The sequence below is a fragment of the Salvelinus fontinalis genome, unplaced genomic scaffold (assembly GCF_029448725.1).
Source record: "Salvelinus fontinalis isolate EN_2023a unplaced genomic scaffold, ASM2944872v1 scaffold_0001, whole genome shotgun sequence".
Classification (NCBI taxonomy): Eukaryota; Metazoa; Chordata; class Actinopteri; order Salmoniformes; family Salmonidae; genus Salvelinus; species Salvelinus fontinalis.
The window spans coordinates 1,276,011-1,302,512 of NW_026600210.1; the positions used below are offsets into that span (position 1 = coordinate 1,276,011).

At 45.2% G+C, this 26,502-nt stretch overlaps 1 protein-coding gene across 1 annotated transcript in view; it reads right to left on the reverse strand.

The window, feature by feature from the left end:
• Positions 1 to 531: 531 nt before the first annotated feature.
• Positions 532 to 26,502, reverse strand: part of sema7a (semaphorin 7A) — a 126,865-nt gene continuing 100,894 nt past the window's right edge. The window contains exons 10-14 of the mRNA XM_055910028.1: positions 19,322 to 19,517; positions 13,407 to 13,522; positions 7,535 to 7,680; positions 6,033 to 6,106; positions 532 to 5,828 (exon numbers count right to left, since the gene is read on the reverse strand). Coding sequence (XP_055766003.1) covers positions 5,356 to 5,828; positions 6,033 to 6,106; positions 7,535 to 7,680; positions 13,407 to 13,522; positions 19,322 to 19,517 — 1,005 coding nt within the window. The 3' untranslated portion in view covers positions 532 to 5,355. The remainder of the gene's footprint in view (positions 5,829 to 6,032; positions 6,107 to 7,534; positions 7,681 to 13,406; positions 13,523 to 19,321; positions 19,518 to 26,502) is intronic.

Here is a 26,502-nt window from a genome sequence, read left to right on the forward strand (position 1 = left end):
ATTAAATGACACAGAAAATAATAGCTCCCAAATCAGACACTGCTCTCTCATTAAAATATGACAGTAATCTACAAGATGAACTTTCTGTTGAAAACGGTACTTTGTTTTTCATAACATCCACCTTCAGGTTGATCAGACCTTTCCTGCCTCTGGAGTCCAGCTGGGATCTTCTCACAGCTGAGATGTTACCTTTCCTGCCTCTGGAGTCCCTGCCTCTGGAGGCCCTGCTTCTGGAGTCCCTGCTTCTGGAGTCCCTGCCTCTGGAGGCCCTGCCTCTGGAGTCCCTGCCTCTGGAGGCCCTGCCTCTGGAGGCCCTGCCTCTGGGGGCCCTGCCTCTGGGGGCCCTGCCTCTGGAGGCCCTGCCTCTGGGGGCCCTGCCTCTGGGGGCCCTGCCTCTGGAGTCCTGCTGGGATCTTCTCACAGCTGAGATGTTGTCTCACATGCTGGTCACAAGCAGGAGCTACTATTCCGAAACCAATTGAATCACTCTACAAACACTGAATACGTATGATAATAAACCAAACACCACCATTGTCATTTACAAACATTATTTATTTAGTCTGGACAGCTTTTAGCAGTATGTAGATGTAAGCCTTGTCATTAGGATCCTGCATGGTGTTGCCCCTTCACCCCTGAAATCTGAAATCTATCCAACCCTGTTCAGAGTTATCTGTGGTTCCTCATATGTAAGACGACAGTTGATGACAATGTTGTTGTTGTCGTTAGAAAGATATATTATATATTACTGGATGTAATGTATTTGGTATTTTGTATTGTTTTAGTGAGTATGTGTATAGTGGCTGTGTAATTGTCCTTGGGACTACGGTGTGCTAATTAGCTTTCGGCTAACACCCGGCACATTTACATGGATGTTGCATTATTGTAATATTGATGTTGATTAATGCGCATTGTCCCCTATAAATATAATATATATTAATTACTATATAAATAAATACAACAAACAATATACAGTTTGAGATAATGACAGAATAACTATAAATACCTAGGTGTCTGGTTAGACTGTAAACTCTCCTTCCAGACTCACATTAAGCATCTCCAATCCAAAGTTAAATCTAGAATCGGCTTCCTATTTCTTAACAAGACCTCCTTCACTCATGCTGCCAAACATACCCTCGTAAAACTGACCATCCTACCCATCCTTGACTTCGGTGATGTCATTTATAAAATAGCCTCCAACACTCTACTCAGCAAACTGGATGCAGTCTATCACAGTGCCATCCGTTTTGTCACCAAAGCCCCATATACTACCCACCACTGCGACCTGTATGCTCTCGTTGGCTGGCCCTCGCTTCATACTCGTCGCCAAACCCATTGGCTCCAGGTCATCTATAAGTCCATGCTAGGTAAAGCCCTGCCTTATCTCAGCTCACTGGTCACCATAGCAGCACCCACCTGTAGTACGCGCTCCAGCAGGTATATCTCACTGATCACCCCCAAAACCAATTCTTCCTTTGGACGCCTCTCCTTCCAGTTCTCTGCTGCCAATGACTGGAACGAACTGCAAAAATCTCTGAAGCTGGAAACACTTATCTCCCTCACTTGCTTTAACCACCAGCTGTCAGAGCAGCTCATAGATTACTGCACCTGTACATAGCCTATCTGTAAATAGCCCATCCAACTACCTCATCCCCACACTGTATTTATTTATCTTGCTCCTTTGCACCCCAGTATCTCTACTTGCACATTCATCTTCTGCACATCTATCACTCCAGTGTTAATTTACTAAATTGTAATTATTTCGCCACTATGGCCCTATTTATTGCCTTACCTCCCTAATCTTACTTCATTTGCACACACTGTATATAGATTTTTCTACTGTATTATTGACTGTATGCCTGTTTGTGTAACTCTGTGTTGTTGTTTTTGTCGCACTGCTTTGCTTTATCTTGGCAAGGTCGCAGTTGTAAATGAGAACTGGTTCTCAACTAGCCTACCTGGTTAAATAAAGGTGAAATATATATATTTTTTAATAAATACAAATTATGTTGCTCACTGGTCTAAACAAGTCTGTATGGTGGCTGAGGATGGTCCTCCTCTTCCTCCACTGAGGAGGATGGTCCTCCTCTCCTCCACTGAGGAGGATGGTCCTCCCCTTCCTCCACTGAGGAGGATGGTCCTCCCCTTCCTCCACTGAGGAGGATGGTCCTCCCCTTCCTCCACTGAGGAGGATGGTCCTCCCCTTCCTCCACTGAGGAGGATGGTCCTCCCCTTCCTCCACTGAGGAGGATGGTCCTCCCCTTCCTCCACTGAGGAGGATGGTCCTCCCCTTCCTCCACTGAGGAGGATGGTCCTCCCCTTCCTCCACTGAGGAGGATGATCCTCCCCTTCCTCTACTGAGGAGGATGGTCCTCCCCTTCCTCCACTGAGGAGGATGGACCTCCCCTTCCTCCACTGAGGAGGATGGACCTCCCCTTCCTCCACTGAGGAGGATGGTCCTCCCCTTCCTCCAATGAGGAGGATGGACCTCCCCTTCCTCTACTGAGGAGGATGATCCTCCCCTTCCTCTACTGAGGAGGATGGTCCTCCCCTTCCTCCACTGAGGAGGATGGTCCTCCCCGACCTCCACTGAGGAGGATGGTCCTCCCCTTCCTCCACTGAGGAGGAAGGTCCTCCCCTTCCTCCACTGAGGAGGAAGGTCCTCCCCTTCCTCCACTGAGGAGGATGGTCCTCTCCTTCCTCCAATGAGGAGGATGGACCTCCCCTTCCTCTACTGAGGAGGATGATCCTCCCCTTCCTCTACTGAGGAGGATGGTCCTCCCCTTCCTCCACTGAGGAGGATGGTCCTCCCCGACCTCCACTGAGGAGGATGGTCCTCCCCTTCCTCCACTGAGGAGGAAGGTCCTCCCCTTCCTCCATTGATACAGATCCACTTGTCCTTATTCAGTCCTACTCCATCCTTCTGTGAGTGTGTTCAGCCTCATAATTCAATGACACCGAGAGGAGGAGGAGGAGGAGGAGGAGGAGGAGGAGGAGGAGGAGGAGGAGGAGGAGGAGGACACTGCTAAGTGTTGATATTGTGAAGAGTGTCCAGTCCAGGACGAGTTAGTCCAGAAGAGTCCATTTCTCAGGAATATTTCTCAGGAAAATGGTTAGTGTTAACTATTCTCTGTTGTTTGGCCCTAGAGACCACCACACCCTTTCCTCTGATAATATCTCGACTGTTTTCAGAGGGCGTGTTTCTGATTCTAGACCAAGCTGTTGCATGCCATTGTCACGTACCAGGAGACCTCAAACGAACTGGTGGAGCTAAGCAGTGCTGAAGGTCATTGCCAAGTCTCAGTGGGTAAGGCGTCAACAAACACACAGCGGCTGTGACAGAGTCAGTACTGCTGGACCTTTCTAATGCAACGGGAGTCTGTATGACAGAGCCTCTTTAGCCAACTGTTTACCTCCCAAGTGACGAACAATCTAACTGTCCTTAACTGCTCTAATCCTGAGCCTTCTGCCCTGGATCAGCAAGCATGTGGTTATTTTTGGAGGGATTTTCTTCTACGCAACACAATTCCTTTCACCAAGAGTCCTGCTGCTATCTAACATAGCGGTAAATAAAGTGCTCTGGCTCCTGCTACCTAACACGCCCCTTAAAAAGGAGCTTTCTGATCTGGGTCCAACTCAACAGGGGTCGTGTTCAATCAGTACAGAAGGAAACACGAAGGAAACTGACTGAAACAAGGAGGGTTTTTAAATGTTTTGTTACGGTGTGCCCTAATGAGCGTGACCTTATACAGTGCCTTCGGAAAGAATTCAGACCCCTTGACTTTTTCCTCTTTTTTTTTTACATTACAGCCTGATTCTGAAATGTATAAAATAGTTTTTTTTACTCAGCAGACTACACACAAAACCCCATAATGACAAAGCAACAACAGGTTTTTAGAAATGTTTGCAAAGAAATAAAAAACCCGGAAATATTACATTTACATAAGTATTCAGACCTTGGTTGAAGCACCTTTGGCAGCGATTACAGCCTCGAGTCGTCTTGGCTATGGCGCTACCAGCTTGGTACACCTGTATTTGGGGAGTTTCTCCCATTCTTCTCTGCAGATCCTCTCAAGCTCTGTCAGGTTGGATGGGGAGCGTTGCTGCACAGATATTTTCAGGTCTCTCCAGAGATGTTCGATCAGGTTCAAGTCTGGGCTCTGGCTGGACATTCAGAGACTTGTCCCGAAGCCACTCCTGCGTTGTCTTGGCTGTGTGCTTAGGGTCGCTGTCCTGTTGGAAGGTGAACCTTCACCCCAGTCTGAGGTCCTGAGTGCTCTGGAGCAGGGTTTCATCAAGGATCTCTCTGTACTTTGCTCTGTTCATCTTCCCTTGATCCTGACTAGTCTCCCAGTTCCTGCCGCTGAAAAACATTCCCACAGCATGATGATGCCACCACCAGGCTTCACCGTGGGGATGGTGCCAGGTTTCCTTCAGGCGTGATTGTTTCAAGTTCAATATTGTTTCTCATAGTCTGAGAGTCCTTTAGGTGCCTTTTGGCAAACTCCAAGTGGGCTGTCATGTGTCTTTTACTGAGGAGTGGCTTCCGTCTGGCCTCTCTACCATAAAGGCCTGATTGGTGGAGTGCTGCAGAGATGGTTGTCCTTCTGGAAGGTTCTCTCTGGAGCTCTGTCAGAGTGACCATCGGGTTCTTGGTCACCTTCCAGACCAAGGCCCTTCTCCCCCAATTGCTCAGTTTGGCAAGGCGGCCAGCTCTAGGACAAGTCTTGGTGGTTCCAAACTTCTTCCATTTATGACTGATGGAGGCCACTGTGTTCTGGGGACCTTCAATGCTGCAGAAATGTTTTGGTACCCTTCCCCAGAACTGTATCTCGACACAATCCTGTCTCAGAGCTCTACGGACAATTCCTTCGACCTCATGGCTTGGTTTTTGCTCTGACATCCACTGTCAACTGTGGGACCTTATATAGACAGGTGTGTGCCTTTCCAAATCATGTCCAATCAATTGAACTTACCACAGGTGGACTCCAATCAAGTTGTAGAAACATCTCAAGGATGATCAATGGAAACAGGATGCATCTGAAATCCATTTCGAGTCTCATAGCAAAGGCTCTGAATACTTACGTAAATAAGGTATTTCTGATTTTTTTTAAATTAGCAAAACATTTTTAGAAACCTGTTTTTGCTTTGTCATTATGGGTTATTGTGATGTCATTATGGGTTATTGTGTGTAGATTGATGAGGATTTTTATTTAATCAATTTTAGAATAAGGCTGTAATGTAACAAAATGTGGAAAAAGTCAAGGGGTCTGAATACTTTCTGAATGCTCTGTGGATCCGTTATAGAGCGCAGATGTACAGTGTCATATCACGATGAAATCCATGTGGACATTAATTTTATTGCAGAAGTTGCACGACAATATCCAAAGCTGCAAAGGTCACGAACCATCCCGCTTGCATCGCCATAACTGCTGTTGCTCCGTTGCTCTCAGAGTCCTCTACGTTAGTATTGATGGGTCTCACCGGTCTGGCAGGCCTGCTTATTTTGCTTGGGTCACTTAGCAGCTGTGTAGCTCGGACCACCCGTACCACCCTGGTGTAGTCTCTCTCCTTGGAGACACACTGGTAGTCCCCATAGTGCTCTGCCTGCATGGAGGGGATGAGATGGAGACAGCTGGCCTGCAGCCGCAGACAGGGGCGTGTCTTGCCCAGGTGTTCCCAGCTGTAGTGGGCGTGGTAGGAGTCTATGGGACAGGACAGATAGAAGGGGACGCCCAGGGGCACAGAGTGGACCGAGGCACCGAGGGCGTTCGGGGACGAGGAGGGCTGGGTGTCACGTCTGGTCCTGTTGCTGGTGGGTTTCTTTGGTTCTGGAGAAAGAGTTGGAGCAAGGTACTTAACAAGGTAGGGGAATGAAAATCTAGCCTATTCATTCAATACATTCCAAATCAACTAACAGTGGTCCAGGCATCAGATTGACTCATTTGATTAATTGATTGATTGATTAATTGATTGCTTGATTGATTGATTGATTGTATTATCATCCGTGTGTGAGATGTCGATGTACAGTATACCTTCTGGTATTTTAACTTCTGCTGTTTTAAGGCACACATTAGTTTGTCCTCCATCAATATTTTGAATGCCTCCCCTGTGAAAAGAAAAACAGCATTTTAATCACAACATTCAGTTCCCTAAGACTATCACTGAGGCTATATCAGTTTAGATACAGTAGACAGCAATGCTAGGTATATAAAGAAGAACAAAAAGTGGTCCTGCCGGTTACTGTAAAAGGCTCTTTGGGGTCTAGGCCGGTTACTGTAAAAGGCTCTTTGGGGTCTAGACCGGTTACTGTAAAAGGCTCTTTGGGGTCTAGACCGGTTACTGTAAAAGGCTCTTTGGGGTCTAGACCGGTTACTGTAAATGGCTCTTTGGGGTCTAGGCCAGTTACTGTAAAAGGCTCTTTGGGGTCTAGGCCAGTTACTGTAAAAGGCTCTTTGGGGTCTAGGCCAGTTACTGTAAAATGCTCTTTGGGGTCTAGGCCAGTTACTGTAAAAGGCTCTTTGGGGTCTAGACCGGTTACTGTAAATGGCTCTTTGGGGTCTAGGCCAGTTACTGTAAAAGGCTCTTTGGGGTCTAGGCCAGTTACTGTAAAAGGCTCTTTGGGGTCTAGGCCAGTTACTTACTGTAAAATGCTCTTTGGGGTCTAGGCCAGTTACTGTAAAAGGCTCTTTGGGGTCTAGGCCGGTTACTGTAAAAGGCTCTTTGGGGTCTAGGCCGGTTACTGTAAAAGGCTCTTTGGGCTCTGGGCCGGTTACTGTAAAAGGCTCTTTGGGGTCTAGGCCGGTTACTGTAAAAGGCTCTATGGGCTCTAGGCCGGTTACTGTAAAAGGCTCTATGGGCTCTAGGCCGGTTACTGTAAAAGGCTCTTTGGGGTCTAGACCGGTTACTGTAAAAGGCTCTTTGGGGTCTAGGCCAGTTACTGTAAAAGGCTCTTTGGGGTCTAGGCCAGTTACTGTAAAAGGCTCTTTGGGGTCTAGGCCAGTTACTGTAAAAGGCTCTTTGGGGTCTAGGCCAGTTACTGTAAAATGCTCTTTTTTATTCATTATTATTTTTATTTCACCTTTATTTAACCAGGTAGGCTAGTTGAGAACAAGTTCTCATTTACAACTGCGACCTGGCCAAGATAAAGCAAAGCAGTTCGACACAAACAACAACACAGAGTTACACATGGAGTAAAACAAACATACAGTCAATAATACAGTAGAAAAAGTCTATATACAGTGAGTGCAAATGAGGTAGGATAAGGAGGGTAAGGCAATAAATAGGCCATGGTGGCGAAGTAATTACAATATAGCAATTAAACACTGGAGTGGTAGATGTGCAGAAGATGAATGTGCAAGTAGAGATACTGAGGTGCATAGGAGCAAGATAAATAAATAAATACAGTATGGGGATGAGGTAGTTGGGTGGGCTATTTACAGATGGGCTATGAATAAAGTTGATTGAAAGATACAGCTCATGGAACAGCCATGTTTGGTCATTTGAGGAGGAGCCAAAGAGGAAACATTAGACTTACGGGACGGTGGGTTTGCACCCAGCCTCTGTCCAGGCGCAGTACGGATCTCTGGCCAGAACACACTCAGCACAGGATCCGTTATAGTCCTGACACCTCTGGAGGTCCAGAATGGAGATCTGCTCTGACAAACCTACCACCAGCTTCCTCTGCACATAGACAGAAAGATGCTAGTTAATACTAAAACATAAAATGACAGATTGTTAAAGAGATATTATTATGCTAATTGGATGTCCATGCGGACTGTTTTGTAAAAGCAATAAGACACTCGAGCCAATGGTATACAGCCTGCTATACAGCCTGCTATACAGCCTGGTATACAGCCTGGTGTACAGCCTGGTATACAGCCTGGTGTACCGCCTGGGGAACAGCCTGCTATACAGCCTGGTATACAGCCTGGTGTACAGCCTGGTATACAGCCTGGTGTACCGCCTGGGGAACAGCCTGCTATACAGCCTGGTATACAGCCTGGTGTACAGCCTGGTATACAGCCTGGTGTACAGCCTGGTGTACAGCCTGGTATACAGCCTGGTATACAGCCTGGTATACAGCCTGGTATACAGCCTGGTGTACAGCCTGGTATACAGCCTGGTATACAGCCTGGTGTACAGCCTGGTATACAGCCTGGTGTACAGCCTGGTATACAGCCTGGTGTACAGCCTGGTGTACAGCCTGGTATACAGCCTGGTGTACAGCCTGGTGTACAGCCTGGTGTACAGCCTGGTGTACAGCCTGGTGTACAGCCTGGTGTACAGCCTGGTATACAGCCTGGTGTACAGCCTGGTGTACAGCCTGGTATACAGCCTGGTGAACAGCCTGGTGTACAGCCTGGTGTACAGCCTGGTGTACAGCCTGGTGTACAGCCTGGTGTACAGCCTGGTGTACAGCCTGGTGAACGGCCTGGTGTACGGCCTGGTGTACGGCCTGGTGTACGGCCTGGTGTACGGCCTGGTGTACGGCCTGGTGTACGGCCTGGTGTACGGCCTGGTGTACGGCCTGGTGTACAACCTGGTGTACGGCCTGGTGAACGGCCTGGTGAACGGCCTGGTGTACAACCTGGTGTACGGCCTGGTGTACGGCCTGGTGAACGGCCTGGTGTACAACCTGGTGTACGGCCTGGTGTACGGCCTGGTGAACGGCCTGGTGTACAACCTGGTGTACGGCCTGGTGAACGGCCTGGTGAACGGCCTGGTGTACAACCTGGTGTACGGCCTGGTGAACGGCCTGGTATACAACCTGGTGTACGGCCTGGTGTACGGCCTGGTGTACCGCCTGGTATACAGCCTGGTATACAGCCTGGTATACAGCCTGGTGTACAGCCTGGTGTACGGCCTGGTGTACAGCCTGGTATACAGCCTGGTATACAGCATATTGTCAATAACAACACGGCTAATGACGGTTCCCCCTATAGGGAATCAAACTCTTGCGACTTCAGTTGAAAGAACTAAAATCACGCCAGACAAGCCCAATGAAATCCGTGCCTCGCTGGAAGCCCCGCCTTCCACAGGTGATAAGCGTGACATGCCGACCACCTTGCTCGCGTCGCGATATTTCAACCTGCGTGTCGTGGTTGGTGTAGGGGGACAAAATCAATTTGCGCTTTGCCGGTTTGGGTACGTGTGAGGCTCGGATTCATTTCTTTCGTTATTATGCTCTTCACCTCGGTTTGAAAAAGCACACGAGACTGTTTTACGGTGTGCCAACTGTCCCTTCGTGGTAGAGCGGTAGAACGTGCTGATCCCCTGGGTGTTGTGTGCTGACGTTTGTATGGGATCGCATAAGTTTCCTAATCACCAACAATTCCTTCATCTTTGAATGTCTTGGCCTGGTTATAGCAATAAGTAAGGTGGCTTCTTCTTTGGGCTCTCTGTTTTGCTCTACGACCCCAAAAGTGTCACAGGACTTGTCTGAAGGTGACCCGGTACCGGTTTCACAGGACTTGTCTGAAGGTGACCCGGTACCGGTTTCACAGGACTTGTCTGAAGGTGACCCGGTACCGGTTTCACAGGACTTGTCTGAAGGTGACCCGGTACCGGTTTCACAGGACTTGTCTGAAGGTAACCCGATACCGGTTAAAAATATGAATGGAGGTATGGAAGTAGTTTTGTGCCAACAAACAAAAGGGGTTAAATATGTGTCCAAAAAAAAAACATATATATATATACACTGCTCAAAAAAATAAAGGGAACACTTAAACAACACAATGTAACTCCAAGTCAATCACACTTCTGTGAAATCAAATTGTCCACTTAGGAAGCAACACTGATTAACAATACATTTCACATGCTGTTGTGCAAATGGAATAGACAACAGGTGGAAATTATAGGCAATTAGCAAGACACCCCCAAAACAGGAGTGATTCTGCAGGTGGTGACCACAGACCACTTCTCAGTTCCTATGCTTCCTGGCTGATGTTTTGGTCACTTTTGAATGCTGGCGGTGCTTTCACTCTAGTGGTAGCATGAGACGGAGTCTACAACCCACACAAGTGGTTCAGGTAGTGCAGCTCATCCAGGATGGCACATCAATGCGAACTGTGGCAAGAAGGTTTGCTGTGTCTGTCAGCGTAGTGTCCAGAGCATGGTGTGATTGACTTGGAGTTACATTGTGTTGTTTAAGTGTTCCCTTTATTTTTTTGAGCAGTGTATATCCTGAGCTTTCTTGTATTTCCTAGATACTTCAAAACCTTATTCCTTATGATTCATTTTTTTACTATGTTGAGCCATTTATAAATGTGTTATTCAATGCGTTTCTATTGTCTATATAAGCCAAATTCAATATTTTATCAAACCCCAAGGCTTACACTTTTAGGGGTTTGTCCCTCTGGTACCCCGTGTTCCATTGCGTTCATGGGGTTCGAAGCGTATAGAGTCATAGAGCCCATCAAACCTAGCAGTCAAACAAGGAATTGGTTCCAATCGTTTTTTTTTTTTAAATACATAAAGAGAGTCGCACACTATATAAATAAACTCCCAGTAATGTGTTGGGTAAACCACCAACGTTTCAGCATCACTGTGCCTTCTCCAATCATTTTTCCACCATTCGCTTTTCCCATAGGTGATTTTAGAAACAGTTCAAATAAGGGCTGTGTTTCGTGTAGGCTTGACGTTTTGATAACCATGAAAATATCTCTAGAACAAGGTGACTTTTATCAATATTTTTTTTGGGGGGGCTCTATTTACCCCCTCCCAAAAATGAAATGATAATTAGCTGCGGCTAATGTGGCTATCATAAAGAATTACAAATACCATTTTAATCTGGACTAGACTGCTGAATCTTAAAGGTAAGAATCTCTGGATTAACTATCTAATGTTCGCTAAATTGAGTGAAGAAACAGTGAGCGGTATTAAACTGAAGGAATTCGACCCTCACACTTATCACTTGTGGAAGGTGGGGCTTCTAGCGCGGCGCGTATTTCATTGGCCTTGTCAGGCGTGATTGTAGATCCTTTAAAAACGAAGACGTGAGAGTGCGACTCCCCCATAGTATGTGGAACCTCCCTCCTTCAGAGAACAGTAGTTACAGTCATACTGTTAAGTTTACCGACTGTCTGCTTCATGTTGTACATAAGAACAGCTCTTAGCCATGTCTTATTCACAATATGGGCTTTTCAGTAAGTACCTTATTGCTTAAATATACACAGAGTGTACAAAACATTAGGAACACCGTCAAAAATTTTTGAGTTGCATTCCACAGGGAGGCTGGTCCATGTCGACTCCAACGCTTCCCACAGTTGTGTCAAGTTGGCTGGATGTCCTTTGGGGTGGTGGACCATTCTTGATAAACACAGGAAACTGTTGGTGGTGAAAAACCCAGCAGCGTTGCAGTTCTTGACACAAACCGGTGCACCTGGCACCTACTACCAAACCTCGTTCAAAGGCACTTCAATATTTTGTCTTGCCCACTGACCCTCTGAATGGCACAGTTACACAATCCACGTCTCAAGACTTAAAAATCTTTCTTTAACTTGTCTCCTCCCCTTCATCTGCCCTGATTGAAGTGGATTTAACAAGTGACATATCAATAAGGGATCATTGCCTTCACCTGGATTCACCTGGTCAGTCTACGTCATGGTGTTCCTAATATTTAAACAGTGCATTCAGAAAGTATTCAGACCCCTTCACTTTTTCCACATTTTGTTTACGTTACAGCCTTATTCTAAAATGGATTCAATAATATACTGTAAAAGGCTCTTTACGGTGTAGGCCTTATTTCCATAAGTATTCAGACCCTTTGCTATGTGACTCAAAATTTAACTCAGGTGCATCCTGTTTCCATTGATCATCCTTGAGATGTCTCTACAACTTGATTGGAGTCCACCTGCGGTAAATTCAATTGATTGGACAGATTTGGAAAGGCACACAGCTGTCTATATAAGGTCCCACAGTTGAGGTCCCAAGCCATGAGGTCAAAGGAATTGTCCGTAGATCTTAGAGACAGGAAGGAGTCGAGGCACAGATCTTGGGAAGGGTACCAAAAAATGTCTGCAGCATTGAAGGTCCCCAAGAACACAGTGGCCTCCATCATTCTTAAATGGAAGACGTTTGGAACCACCAAGACTCGTCCTAGAGCTGGCCGCCCGGCCAAACTGAGCGACCGGATGAGAAGGGTTTTGGTCAGGGAGGCGACCAAGAACCCGATGATCACTCTGACAGAGATCCAGAGTTCCTCTGTGGAAGTGGTAGAACCTTCCAGAAGGACAACCATCTCTGCAGCACTCCACCAATCAGGCCTTTATGGTAAAGTGGCCCGACGGAAGCCACTCCTCAGTAAAAGGCACATGACAGCCCGCTTGGAGTTTGCCAAAAGGCATCTAAAGACTCTCAGACCATGAGAAACAAGATTCTCTGGTCTGATGAAACCAAGATTGAACTCTTTGGCCTGAATGCCAAGCATCACGTCTGTAGGAAATCTGGCACCATCCCTACGGTGAAGCATGGTGGTGGCATCATCATGCCTTGGGAATGTTTTTCAGCGGCAGGGACTGGGAAACTAGTCAGGATCGGGGGAAAGATGAATGGAGCAAAGGTAAGAGAGGTCCTTGATGAAAACCTGCTCCAGAGCCCTCAGGACCTCAGACTGGAGCGAAGGTTCACCTTCCAACAGGACAACGACCCTAAATACACAGCCAAGAGAACGCAGGAGTGGCTTCGGGAAAACTCTCTGAATGCCCTTGAGTGGCCCAGCCAGAGCCTGGACTTAGAGAGTCTGGCTGTGTGCTTAGTGTCTCTGGAGAGACCTGAAAATAACTGTGCAGCGACGCTCCCCATCCAACCTGACAGAGCTTGAGAGGATCTGCAGAGAAGAATGGGAGAAACTCCCCAAATACAGGTGTGCCAAGCTTGTAGCGTCATACCCAAGACGACTCAAGGCTGTAATCGCTGCCAAAAGTGCTTTAACAAAGTACAGAGTAAAGGATCTGAATACTTAGGTAAATGTGATATTTCAGTTTTTTTTATTTTTAATACATGTGCAAACATTTCTAAAAAAACAGTTTTTGCTTTGTCATTATGAGGTATTGTGTGTAGATTGATGAGGAAAAACATGGAGAAAGTGAAGGGGTCTACTTTCAGAATGCACAGTAACCTGATCACATAGAACCTAGGTCATATCTCATATAACCTGTACACTCAGTGTATATCTATACTGAACACCCTTCTCGTCATATCCAAAATAACTTGATCACATTTTAGTCATTTATCAGACGCTCTTATCCAGAGTGACTTACAGGAGCAATCAGGGTTAAGTGCCTTGCTCAAGAGTACATTGACAGATTTAACACCTATTCTTCTCTGGGATTCGAACCAGCAACCATTCGTTACTGGCTCTTAACGCTCTTAGCGACTAAGGCTACCCTGCCACCCCCTGCCAGTACCTTTCTAGAGTCCAGTTTCATGGATCTGATGACATCAGAGCGGTTGGAGAGATGAGTCTCTGAGATGATGAAAGGTTTAAAACGATCATTTAAGATCTTATGAATCTTTCCAGTGTCTGGGGAAGGAGATACAGAAAGGTAAACAGTCATTTACAAGCTGAAATAGGCCTGTTTACAGTGCACAGTCATTTACAAGCTGAAATAGGCCTGTTTACAGAGCACAGTCATTTACAAGCTGAAATAGGCCTGTTTACAGAGCACAGTCATCTACAAGCTGAAATAGGCCTGTTTACAGAGCACAGTCATTTACAAGCTGAAATAGGCCTGTTTACAGAGCACAGTCATCTACAAGCTGAAATAGGCCTGTTTACAGAGCACAGTCATTTACAAGCTGAAATAGGCCTGTTTACAGAGCACAGTCATTTACAAGCTGAAATAGGCCTGTTTACAGTGCACAGTCATTTACAAGCTGAAATAGGCCTGTTTACAGTGCACAGTCATTTACAAGCTGAAATAGGCCTGTTTACAGTGCACAGTCATTTACAAGCTGAAATAGGCCTGTTTACAGTGCACAGTCATTTACAAGCTGAAATAGGCCTGTTTACAGTGCACAGTCATTTACAAGCTGAAATAGGCCTGTTTGCAGTGCACAGTCATTTACAAGCTGAAATAGGCCTGTTTACAGAGCACAGTCATTTACAAGCTGAAATAGGCCTGTTTACAGTGCACAGTCATTTACAAGCTGAAATAGGCCTGTTTACAGAGCACAGTCATTTACAAGCTGAAATAGGCCTGTTTACAGAGCACAGTCATTTACAAGCTGAAATAGGCCTGTTTACAGAGCACAGTCATTTACAAGCTGAAATAGGCCTGTTTACAGTGCACAGTGATCTACAAGCTGAAATAGGCCTGTTTACAGAGCACAGTCATTTACAAGCTGAAATAGGCCTGTTTACAGAGCACAGTCATTTACAAGCTGAAATTGGCCTGTTTACAGTGCACAGTCATTTACAAGCTGAAATAGGCCTGTTTACAGTGCACAGTCATTTACAAGCTGAAATAGGCCTGTTTACAGTGCACAGTCATTTACAAGCTGAAATAGGCCTGTTTACAGTGCACAGTGATCTACAAGCTGAAATAGGCCTGTTTACAGAGCACAGTCATTTACAAGCTGAAATAGGCCTGTTTACAGTGCACAGTGATCTACAAGCTGAAATAGGCCTGTTTACAGAGACCTGGCAGTAAGTAAGTAGCCGTCCAAGAGCCTTGGCTTGCTCGAGCTGGAAGACACTGAGAAACAGCTTCTATCAATTAGACTGGTAAACAGTCACCACTAGCCGGCTACCGCCCAGTACCTTGCCCTGAACCTTAGTCATTGTTACTAGCCGGCTACCACCCAGTACCCTGCCCTGAACCTTAGTCACTGTCACTAGCCGGCTACCGCCCAGTACCCTGCCCTGAACCTTAGTCACTGTCACTAGCCGGCTACCGCCCAGTACCCTGCCCTGAACCTTAGTCACTGTCACTAGCCGGCTACCACCCGGTGCTCTACCCTGAACCTTAGTCACTAGCCGGCTAACACCCGGTGCTCTACCCTGAACCTTAGTCACTAGCCGGCTACCCCCTGGTACTCTACCCTGCACCCTAGAGAATATTGCCCTTACTGCCCTGGTATTACTGCCCTGGTATTACTGCCCTGGTATTACTGCCCTGGTATTAATTATCTGGTATTACTGCTCTGGTATTAATTATCTGGTATTACTGCCCTGGTATTACTGCCCTGGTATTACTGCCCTGGTATTAATTATCTGGTATTACTGCCCTGGTATTAATTATCTGGTATTACTGCCCTGGTATTACTGCCCTGGTATTACTGCCCTGGTATTAATTACCTGGTATTACTGCCCTGGTATTAATTATCTGGTATTACTGCCCTGGTATTACTGCCCTGGTATTAATTATCTGGTATTACTGCCCTGGTATTACTGCCCTGGTATTAATTATCTGGTATTACTGCCCTGGTATTACTGCCCTGGTATTACTGCCCTGGTATTAATTATCTGGTATTACTGCCCTGGTATTACTGCCCTGGTATTACTGCCCTGGTATTACTGCCCTGGTATTAATGCCCTGGTATTACTGCCCTGGTATTACTGCCCTGGTATTACTGCCCTGGTATTAATTATCTGGTATTACTGCCCTGGTATTACTGCCCTGGTATTACTGCCCTGGTATTAATTATCTGGTATTACTGCCCTGGTATTACTGCCCTGGTATTAATGCCCTGGTATTACTGCCCTGGTATTACTGCCCTGGTATTACTGCCCTGGTATTAATTATCTAGTATTACTGCCCTGGTATTACTGCCCTGGTATTACTGCCCTGGTATTAATTATCTGGTATTACTGCCCTGGTATTACTGCCCTGGTATTAATGCCCTGGTATTACTGCCCTGGTATTACTGCCCTGGTATTAATTATCTGGTATTACTGCCCTGGTATTAATTATCTGGTATTACTGCCCTGGTATTACTGCCCTGGTATTACTGCCCTGGTATTACTGCCCTGGTATTAATTATCTGGTATTACTGCCCTGGTATTAATTATCTGGTATTAATGCCCTGGTATTACTGCCCTGGTATTAATTATCTGGTATTACTGCTCTGGTATTAATTATCTGGTATTACTGCCCTGGTATTACTGCCCTGGTATTACTGCCCTGGTATTAATTATCTGGTATTACTGCCCTGGTATTACTGCCCCGGTATTACTGCCCTGGTATTAATGCCCTGGTATTACTGCCCTGGTATTACTGCCCTGGTATTACTGCTCTGGTATTAATTATCTGGTATTACTGCCCTGGTATTACTGCCCTGGTATTAATTATCTGGTATTACTGCCCTGGTATTACTGCCCTGGTATTACTGCCCTGGTATTACTGCCCTGGTATTAATTATCTGGTATTACTGCCCTGGTATTAATTATCTGGTATTACTGCCCTGGTATTACTGCCCTGGTATTAATTATCTGGTATTACTGCCCTGGTATTAATGCCCTGGTATTACTGCCCTGGTATTAATGCCCTGGTATTACTGCCCTGGTATTAATTATCTGGTATTACTGCCCTGGTATTAATTATCTGGTATTAATGCCCTGTTATTACTGCCCTGGTATTATTGCCCTGGTATTAATTATCTGTCATTACTGCCCTGGTATTACTGCCCTGGTATTACTGCCCTGGTATTACTGCCCTGGTATTAAATATCTGGTATTACTGCCCTGGTATTAATTATCTGGTATTACTGCCCTGGTATTAATTATCTGGTATTACTGCCCTGGTATTAATTATCTGGTATTACTGCCCTGGTATTACTGCCCTGGTATTAATGCCCTGGTATTACTGCCCTGGTATTAATTATCTGGTATTACTGCCCTGGTATTAATTATCTGGTATTACTGCCCTGGTATTAATTATCTGGTATTACTGCCCTGGTATTACTGCCCTGGTATTACTGCCCTGGTATTAATTATCTGGTATTACTGCCCTGGTATTAATTATCTGGTATTACTGCTCTGGTATTACTGCCCTGGTATTACTGCCCTGGTATTACTGCCCTGGTATTAATTATCTGGTATTACTGCCCTGGTATTACTGCCCTGGTATTAATTATCTGGTATTACTGCCCTGGTATTAATTATCTGGTATTACTGCCCTGGTATTACTGCCCTGGTATTAATTATCTGGTATTACTGCCCTGGTATTAATTATCTGGTATTCCTGCCCTGGTATTACTGCCCTGGTATTACTGCCCTGGTATTAATTATCTGGTATTACTGCCCTGGTATTACTGCCCTGGTATTACTGCCCTGGTATTAATTATCTGGTATTACTGCCCTGGTATTAATGCCCTGGTATTACTGCCCTGGTATTACTGCCCTGGTATTAATTATCTGGTATTACTGCCCTGGTATTAATTATCTGGTATTAATGCCCTGGTATTACTGCCCTGGTATTACTGCCCTGGTATTAATTATCTGGTATTACTGCCCTGGTATTATTGCCCTGGTATTACTGCCCTGGTATTACTGCCCTGGTATTAATTATCTGGTATTACTGCCCTGGTATTAATTATCTGGTATTACTGCCCTGGTATTACTGCCCTGGTATTACTGCCCTGGTATTACTGCCCTGGTATTAATTATCTGGTATTACTGCCCTGGTATTACTGCCCTGGTATTACTGCCCTGGTATTACTGCCCTGATATTACTGCCCTGGTATTAATTATCTGGTATTACTGCCCTGGTATTAATTATCTGGTATTACTGCCCTGGTATTACTGCCCTGGTATTAATTATCTGGTATTACTGCCCTGGTATTAATTATCTGGTATTACTGCCCTGGTATTACTGCCCTGGTATTAATGATCTGGTATTACTGCCCTGGTATTAATTATCTGGTATTACTGCCCTGGTATTAATTATCTGGTATTACTGCCCTGGTATTACTGCCCTGGTATTAATTATCTGGTATTAATGCCCTGGTATTACTGCCCTGGTATTAATTATCTGGTATTACTGCCCTGGTATTAATTATCTGGTATTACTGCCCTGGTATTAATTATCTGGTATTACTGCCCTGGTATTAATTATCTGGTATTACTGCCCTGGTATTAATTATCTGGTATTACTGCCCTGGTATTACTGCCCTGGTATTACTGCCCTGGTATTAATTATCTGGTATTACTGCCCTGGTATTAATTATCTGGTATTACTGCCCTGGTATTACTGCCCTGGTATTAATTATCTGGTATTACTGCCCTGGTATTACTGCCCTGGTATTACTGCCCTGGTATTAATTATCTGGTATTACTGCCCTGGTATTAATTATCTGGTATTACTGCCCTGGTATTAATTATCTGGTATTACTGCCCTGGTATTAATTATCTGGTATTACTGCCCTGGTATTACTGCCCTGGTATTACTGCCCTGGTATTACTGCCCTGGTATTAATTATCTGGTATTACTGCCCTGGTATTAATTATCTGGTATTACTGCCCTGGTATTACTGCCCTGGTATTACTGCCCTGGTATTACTGCCCTGGTATTACTGCCCTGGTATTACTGCCCTGGTATTACTGCCCTGGTATTAATTATCTGGTATTACTGCCCTGGTATTACTGCCCTGGTATTACTGCCCTGGTATTACTGCCCTGGTATTACTGCCCTGGTATTAATTATCTGGTATTACTGCCCTGGTATTACTGCCCTGGTATTACTGCTCTGGTATTACTGCCCTGGTATTAATTATCTGGTATTACTGCCCTGGTATTACTGCTCTGGTATTACTGCCATGGTTTTAATTATCTGGTATTACTGCCCTGGTATTACTGCCCTGGTATTACTGCCCTGGTATTAAGGTTTCTTCATAGGGTTTCTGTAGCATAAGACAGCTAGTATATCGCGGGGCTGTGGCCTAACAGGCTGTTAAAGACGTTGTTGACCTTAGACTCTGAATAACACGTGATAAAGATAACAATACTGATCACAACCATGATGAACAATGGTCAATGGTGTCTTCATTTCATCACGCTGTTGTTAGAAGAATATTCCAGAACGGCAGGAAATGCAAACGTGTTGTGTATTCAAGGTTTAAAAGTCTTCTAAAGTTTGTATTTTCCACTTTAAAACTTCAGAAAATTTTACGAAAAATGTATCAACCTCTACCAAAAATAATAATTAGTTATAATCCATACAATAATTCACATTTCATGTTGCTGCAGGATTATTTTCCTGTTTTGTGAAACTGGCTCAAATTAAGATCCAACATCTGTAGTTCACCGACAGCATCAATAGTAGGTATTTCATTTCAATCCAGAGAGTCTATTTCCCAGACATGGAGCCCAGACATCACCTACCAGTTGCTAGCAGCAGGACGTTATGCATGGTGTCGTCTGACGCCTGTACTCTGTCCACAACTATCTTGGTGTAGTTATAGTTAGAGATGTAGAATGGGGTGTAGGACTGGATGGGATGAATCCAGTCTCTCATCTCTGGGTGATCCTTTATCACGTTCACCGTAGCCAATGGCAGGGCTTTACTATTGGAGACACACTGAGGAGATAAGACAGGAGAACAGGTGATTACTGTTAGAGACACACTGAGGAGATAAGACAGGAGAACAGGTCTTTACTGTTAGAGACACACTGAGGAGATAAGACATGAGAACAGGTCTTTACTGTTAGAGACACACTGAGGAGATAAGACAGGAGAACAGGTCTTTACTGTTAGAGACACACTGAGGAGATAAGACAGGAGAACAGGTCTTTACTGTTAGAGACACTGAGGAGATAAGACAGGAGAACAGGTCTTTACTGTTAGAGACACACTGAGGAGATAAGACAGGAGAACAGGTCTTTACTGTTAGAGACACACTGAGGAGATAAGACAGGAGAACAGGTCTTTACTGTTAGAGACACACTGAGGAGATAAGACAGGAGAACAGGTCTTTACTGTTAGAGACACTGAGGAGATAAGACAGGAGAACAGGTCTTTACTGTTAGAGACACACTGAGGAGACAAGACAGGAGAACAGGTCATTACTGTTAGAGACACACTGAGGAGACAAGACAGGAGAACAGTTCGTTACTGTTAGAGACACTGAGGAGATAAGACAGGAGAACAGGTCTTTACTGTTAGAGACACTGAGGAGATAAGACAGGAGAACAGGTCTTTACTGTTAGAGACACACTGAGGAGATAAGACAGGAGAACAGGTCTTTACTGTTAGAGACACTGAGGAGATAAGACAGGAGAACAGGTCTTTACTGTTAGAGACACACTGAGGAGATAAGACAGGAGAACAGGTCTTTACTGTTAGAGACACACTGAGGAGACAAGACAGGAGAACAGGTCTTTACTGTTAGAGACACACTGAGGAGATAAGACAGGAGAACAGGTCTTTACTGTTAGAGACACACTGAGGAGATAAGACAGGAGAACAGGTCTTTACTGTTAGAGACACTGAGAAGATAAGACAGGAGAACAGGTCTTTACTGTTAGAGACACACTGAGGAGATAAGACAGGAGAACAGGTCTTTACTGTTAGAGACACACTGAGGAGATAAGACAGGAGAACAGGTCTTTACTGTTAGAGACACACTGAGGAGACAAGACAGGAGAACAGGTCTTTACTGTTAGAGACACACTGAGGAGATAAGACAGGAGAACAGGTCTTTACTGTTAGAGACACACTGAGGAGATAAGACAGGAGAACAGGTCTTTACTGTTAGAGACACTGAGAAGATAAGACAGGAGAACAGGTCTTTACTGTTAGAGACACACTGAGGAGATAAGACAGGAGAACAGGTCTTTACTGTTAGAGACACTGAGGAGATAAGACAGGAGAACAGGTGATTACTGTTAGAGACACACTGAGGAGATAAGACATGAGAACAGGTCTTTACTGTTAGAGACACACTGAGGAGATAAGACAGGAGAACAGGTCTTTACTGTTAGAGACACACTGAGGAGATAAGACAGGAGAACAGGTCTTTACTGTTAGAGACACTGAGAAGATAAGACAGGAGAACAGGTCTTTACTGTTAGAGACACTGAGAAGATAAGACAGGAGAACAGGTCTTTACTGTTAGAGACACTGAGAAGATAAGACAGGAGAACAGGTCATTACTGTTAGAGACACACTGAGGAGACAAGACAGGAGAACAGTTCGTTACTGTTAGAGACACTGAGGAGATAAGACAGGAGAACAGGTCTTTACTGTTAGAGACACTGAGGAGATAAGACAGGAGAACAGGTCTTTACTGTTAGAGACACTGAGAAGATAAGACAGGAGAACAGGTCTTTACTGTTAGAGACACTGAGGAGATAAGACAGGAGAACAGGTCTTTACTGTTAGAGACACTGAGAAGATAAGACAGGAGAACAGGTCTTTACTGTTAGAGACACTGAGGAGATAAGACAGGAGAACAGGTCTTTACTGTTAGAGACACTGAGAAGATAAGACAGGAGAACAGGTCTTTACTGTTAGAGACACACTGAGGAGATAAGACATGAGAACAGGTCTTTACCCAGATAAGCACCCCATTTGATAGAAGCCTTTGTAAGCCAAATAAGAAGCCAAATAAGTGAATAAAATCGTAATTTCGCAGCAAATAATATGGTTAATGAGACATTTATGTCGTTTATCCCAGGACCAAATCTTGCATAGTTTGATCAGATGCATGTTATGTAGTCTGTCCACCAAAGATTACGGAGACATGGGCTGCTAACATAAATATTCCAGTATAACATCCTATGTCGTGTTGGTCTTTACGCTTCTCAATAGGTCACAGGAAATCACTTAGTCCAAATAAGGGCATAAAACCTGCTTTTGTTAATACTCCTATAAGTAATTTAACATTTCTTAAAACACATATATAAATATTAACACTCTTATATGTTAAACCGTGTATATAAATATGTCTTTAAAAGTCAGAAGAAAAGTCACTTGCTTCCTGGTAAAGGGGAGTCAGGAAGCACAGCCGGCCTTGGTCAGACTGTTGTTTTGTTGTAGCCCTATACAACACGTCTTAGTCACATGAGGAACTTAGACAAAACAATAGAATATATTGATGCTTCCCAAAAGGAAGAGCATGAGGACTGTAGGGTCAGGGTCAGGGTGGAGGAAAAACAGATAGGTGGTTTATTGTCTGAACAACTTCCTCTAACAGAAACACATAAACCTAGAAGGGTGTCAGTAGTGGTAGAAATCACATTTTATTGGTCACATACACATATTTACCAGATGTTATTGCGGGTGTAGTGAAATGCTTGTGTTCCTAGCTCCAACAGTGCGGTAGTATCTAACAATACACAACAATACACACACATCTAAAAGTAAAATAATGGAATTAAGAAATATATATTAGGACCAGCAATGTTGGAGTGGCATTGACTAAAATACAGTAAATAGAATACAGTATGTACATATGAGATGAGTGAAGCAGTATGTAAACATTATTAAAGTGACTAGTGTTACATTATTAAAGCAGCCAGTAATTCCATGTCTATGTATAGAGGGCAGCAGCCTCTAAGGTGCAGGGTGGAGTAACATTATTAAAGTGGCCAGTGATTCCATGTCTATGTATAGAGGGCAGCAGCCTCTAAGGTACAGGGTGGAGTAACATTATTAAAGTGACCAGTGATTCCATGTCTATGTATAGAGGTCAGCAGCCTCTAAGGTGCAGGGTGGAGTAACATTATTAAAGTGTGATTCCATGTCTATGTATAGATGGCAGCAGCCTCTAAGGTAGAGGGTTGAGTAGCCGGGTGATATCCGGCTAGTGATGGCTGTTTTAACAGTCTGATGGCCTTGAGATAGAAGCTGTTTTTCAGTCTCTCGGTCCCTGCTTTGATGCACCTGTACTGACCTCGCCTTCTGGATGATAACGAAGTGAACAGGCAGTGGCTCGGGTGGTTGTTGTCCTTGATGATATTTTTGGCCTTCCTGTGACATCGGGTGGTGTACAGTCGTGGCCAAAAGTTTTGAGAATGACACAAATATTAATTTCCACAAAGTTTGCTGCTTCAGTGTCTTTAGATATTTTTTGTCAGATGTTACTATGGAATACTGAAGTATAATTACAAGCATTTCATAAGTGTCAAAGACTTTTATTGATAATTACATGAAGTTGATGCAAAGAGTCAATATTTGCAGTGTTGACCCTTCTCTTTCAAGACCTCTGCAATCCGCCCTGGCATGCTGTCAATTAACTTCTGGGCCACATCCTGACTGATGGAAGCCCATTCTTGCATAATCAATGCTTGGAGTTTGTCAGAATTTGTTGGTTTTTGTTTGTCCACCCGCCTCTTGAGGATTGACCACAAGTTCTCAATGGGATTAAGGTCTGGGGAGTTTCCTGGCCATGGACCCAAAATATCGATGTTTTGTTCCCCGAGCCACTTAGTTATCACTTTTGCCTTATGGAAGTGTGACCCATCATGCTGGAAAAGGCATAGTTCGTCACCAAACTGTTCCTGGATGGTTGGGAGAAGTTGCTCTCGGAGGATGTGTTGGTACCATTCTTTATTCATTGCTGTGTTCTTAGGCAAAATTGTGAGTGAGCCCACTCTCTTGGCTGAGAAGCAACCCCACACATGAATGATCTCAGGATGCTTTACTGTTGGTTTGACACAGGACTGATGGTAGCACTCGCCTTGTCTTCTCCGGACAAGCTTTTTTCCGATGCCCCAAACAATCGGAAAGGGGATTCATCAGAGAAAAGGACTTTACCCCAGTCCTCAGTGGTCCAATCCCTGTACCTTTTGCAGAATATCAGTCAGTCCCTGATGTTTTTCCTGGAGAGAAGTGGCTTCTTTGCTGCCCTTCTTGACACCAGGCCATCCTCCAAAAGTCTTCGCCTCACTGTGCGTGCAGATGCACTCACACCTGCCTGCTGCCATTCCTGAGCAAGCTCTGTACCGGTGGTACCCCGATCCCTGGCGCTTACTGGACTTTCTTGGGCGCCCTGAAGCCTTCTTCACAACAATTGAACCGCTCTCCTTGAAGTTCTTGATGATCCGATAAATGGTTGATATCCTTGCCTGTGAAGCCCTTTTTGTGCAAAGCAATGATGACGGCACGTGTTCCCTTGCAGGTAACATGGTTGACAGAGAAAGAACAATGATTCCAAGCACCACCCTCCTTTTGAAGCGTCCAGTCTGTTATTCGAACTCAATCAGCATGACAGAGTGATCTCCAGCCTTGTCCTCGTCAACACTCACACCTGTGTTAACGAGAGAATCACTGACATGATGTCAGCTGGTCCTTTTGTGGCAGGGCTGAAATGCAGTTGAAATGTTTTTTTGGAGTATTCAGTTCATTTGCATGGCAAATTAATTGCAATTCATCTGATCACTCTTCATAACATTCTGGAGTATATGCAAATTGCCATCATACAAACTGAGGCAGCAGACTTTGTAAAAATGTATATTTGTGTCATTCTCAAAACTTTTGGCCACGACTGTATGTGTCCTGGAGGGCAGGTAGTTTGCCCCCAGTGATGTGTTGGGCAGACCTCACTACCCTCTGGAGAGCCCTCCGGTTGCGGGCGGTGCAGTTGCCGTACCAGGCGGTGATACAGCCAGATAGGATGCTCTCAACTGTGCATCTGTAAAAGTTTGTGAGGGTTTAAGGTGCCAAGCCAAATTTCAGGCGCTGTTGCACCTTCTTCACCACACTGTCTGTGTGAGTGGACTATTTCAGTTTGTCAGTGATGTGTACGCCGAGGAACTTGAAGCTTTTCCACCTTCTCCACTGCGTTCCCATCAATGTGGATAGGGGGATGCACCCTCTGCTGTTTCCTGAAGTCCACGATCATCTCCTTTGTTTTGTTGACGTTGAGAGAGGTTATTTTTCTGGCACTACACTCCCAGAGCCCTCACCTCCTCCCTTTAGGCTGTCTCATCGTTGTTGGTAATCAGGCCTACTACTGTTGTGTCGTCTGCAAACTTGATGGTTGAGTTAGAGGTGTGCATGGCCACATGGCCACGCAGTCGTGGGTGAACAGGGAGTACAGGAGGGGGCTGAACCCTTGTGGGGCCCCTGTGTTGAGGATCAGTGAAGTGGAGGTGTTGTTTCCTATCTTCACCACCTGGGGGCGGCCCGTCAGGAAGTCCAGGACCCAGTTGCACAGGGCGGGGTTCAGACCCAGGGCCCCCGAGCTTAATGATGAGCTTGGAGGGTACTAGAGTGTTGAATGCTGAGCTGTAGTCAAAGAACAGCATTCTTACATAGGCATTCCTCTTGTCCAGATGGGTTAGGGCAGTGTGCAGTGCGATGGTGATCGTCTGTGGATCTATTGGGGCGGTAAGCAAATTGGAGTGGGTCTAGGGTGCCAGGTAAGGTAAGGTAGAGGTGATATGATCCTTGACTAGTCTCTCAAAGCACTTCATGATGACAGAAGTGAGTGCTACGGGGCGGTAGTCATTTAGCTCAGTTATCTTTGCCTTCTTGGGTACAGGAACAATGGTGGCCATCTTGAAGCATGTGGGGACAACAGACTGGTATAGGGATTGATTTATTATGTCCGTTAACACACCAGCCAGCTGGTCTGCGCATGCTCTGAGGACGCGGCTAGGGATGCCATCTGGGCCGGCAGCCTTGCGAGGGTTAACACGCTTAAATGTCTTAATCACATCTGCCACGGAGAAGGAGAGCCCACAGTCCTTGCTAACGAGCCGCGTCAGTGGCACTGTGTTATCCTTAAAGCGGGCGAAGAAGGTGTTTAGCTTATCCGGAAGCAAGACATCGGTGTCCGTGACGTAGCTGGTTTGCTTTCCTTTTGTAGTCCGTGATTGTCTGTAGACCCTGCCTCATACGTCTCGTGTCTGAGCCGTTGAATTGTGACTCCACTTTGTCTCTATACTGACATTTTGCCTGTTTGATTGCCTTGTGGAGGGAATAATTATACTGTTTGTATTCTGCCATATTCCCAGTCACCTTGCCACGGTTAAATGCGGTGGTTCGCGCTTTCAGTTTTGCGTGAATTCTGCCATCTATCCACGGTTTCTGGGTAGGTTTTAATAGTCACAGTGGGTACAACATCCCCTATACACTTCCTGATAAACTCACTTATCAGTGTATTCGTCAATATTATTCTCTGAAGCTACCCAGAACATATCCCAGTCCGCGTGAACAAAACAATCTTGAAGCGTGGATTTCGATTGGTCAGACCAGTGTTGGATAGTCATTAGGACGGGTCCTTCCTGTTTGAGTTTCTGCCTATAGGAAGGGAGGAGCGAAATGGAGTCGTGGTCAGAAGGGAGGGCCTTGTAGGCATTTCAGAAAGTTGAGTAGCAGTGGTCCAGTGTTTTCCCAGCTCGAGAACTAAAGTCAATGTGTTGGTAGAACTTCGGTAGCCTTTTCCTCAAATTTGCTTTGTTAAAATCCCCAGCTACAATAAATGCGGCCTCAGGATATGCTCTAATGCTGTTGTCAGGAGCAAACTACTCGACAGGCGCAGCGCATACAGGCAACTATGAGTCACACTTGGAGATATTATGTGTCATGACTGCAGCAACCACAGCCCCAGCACCAG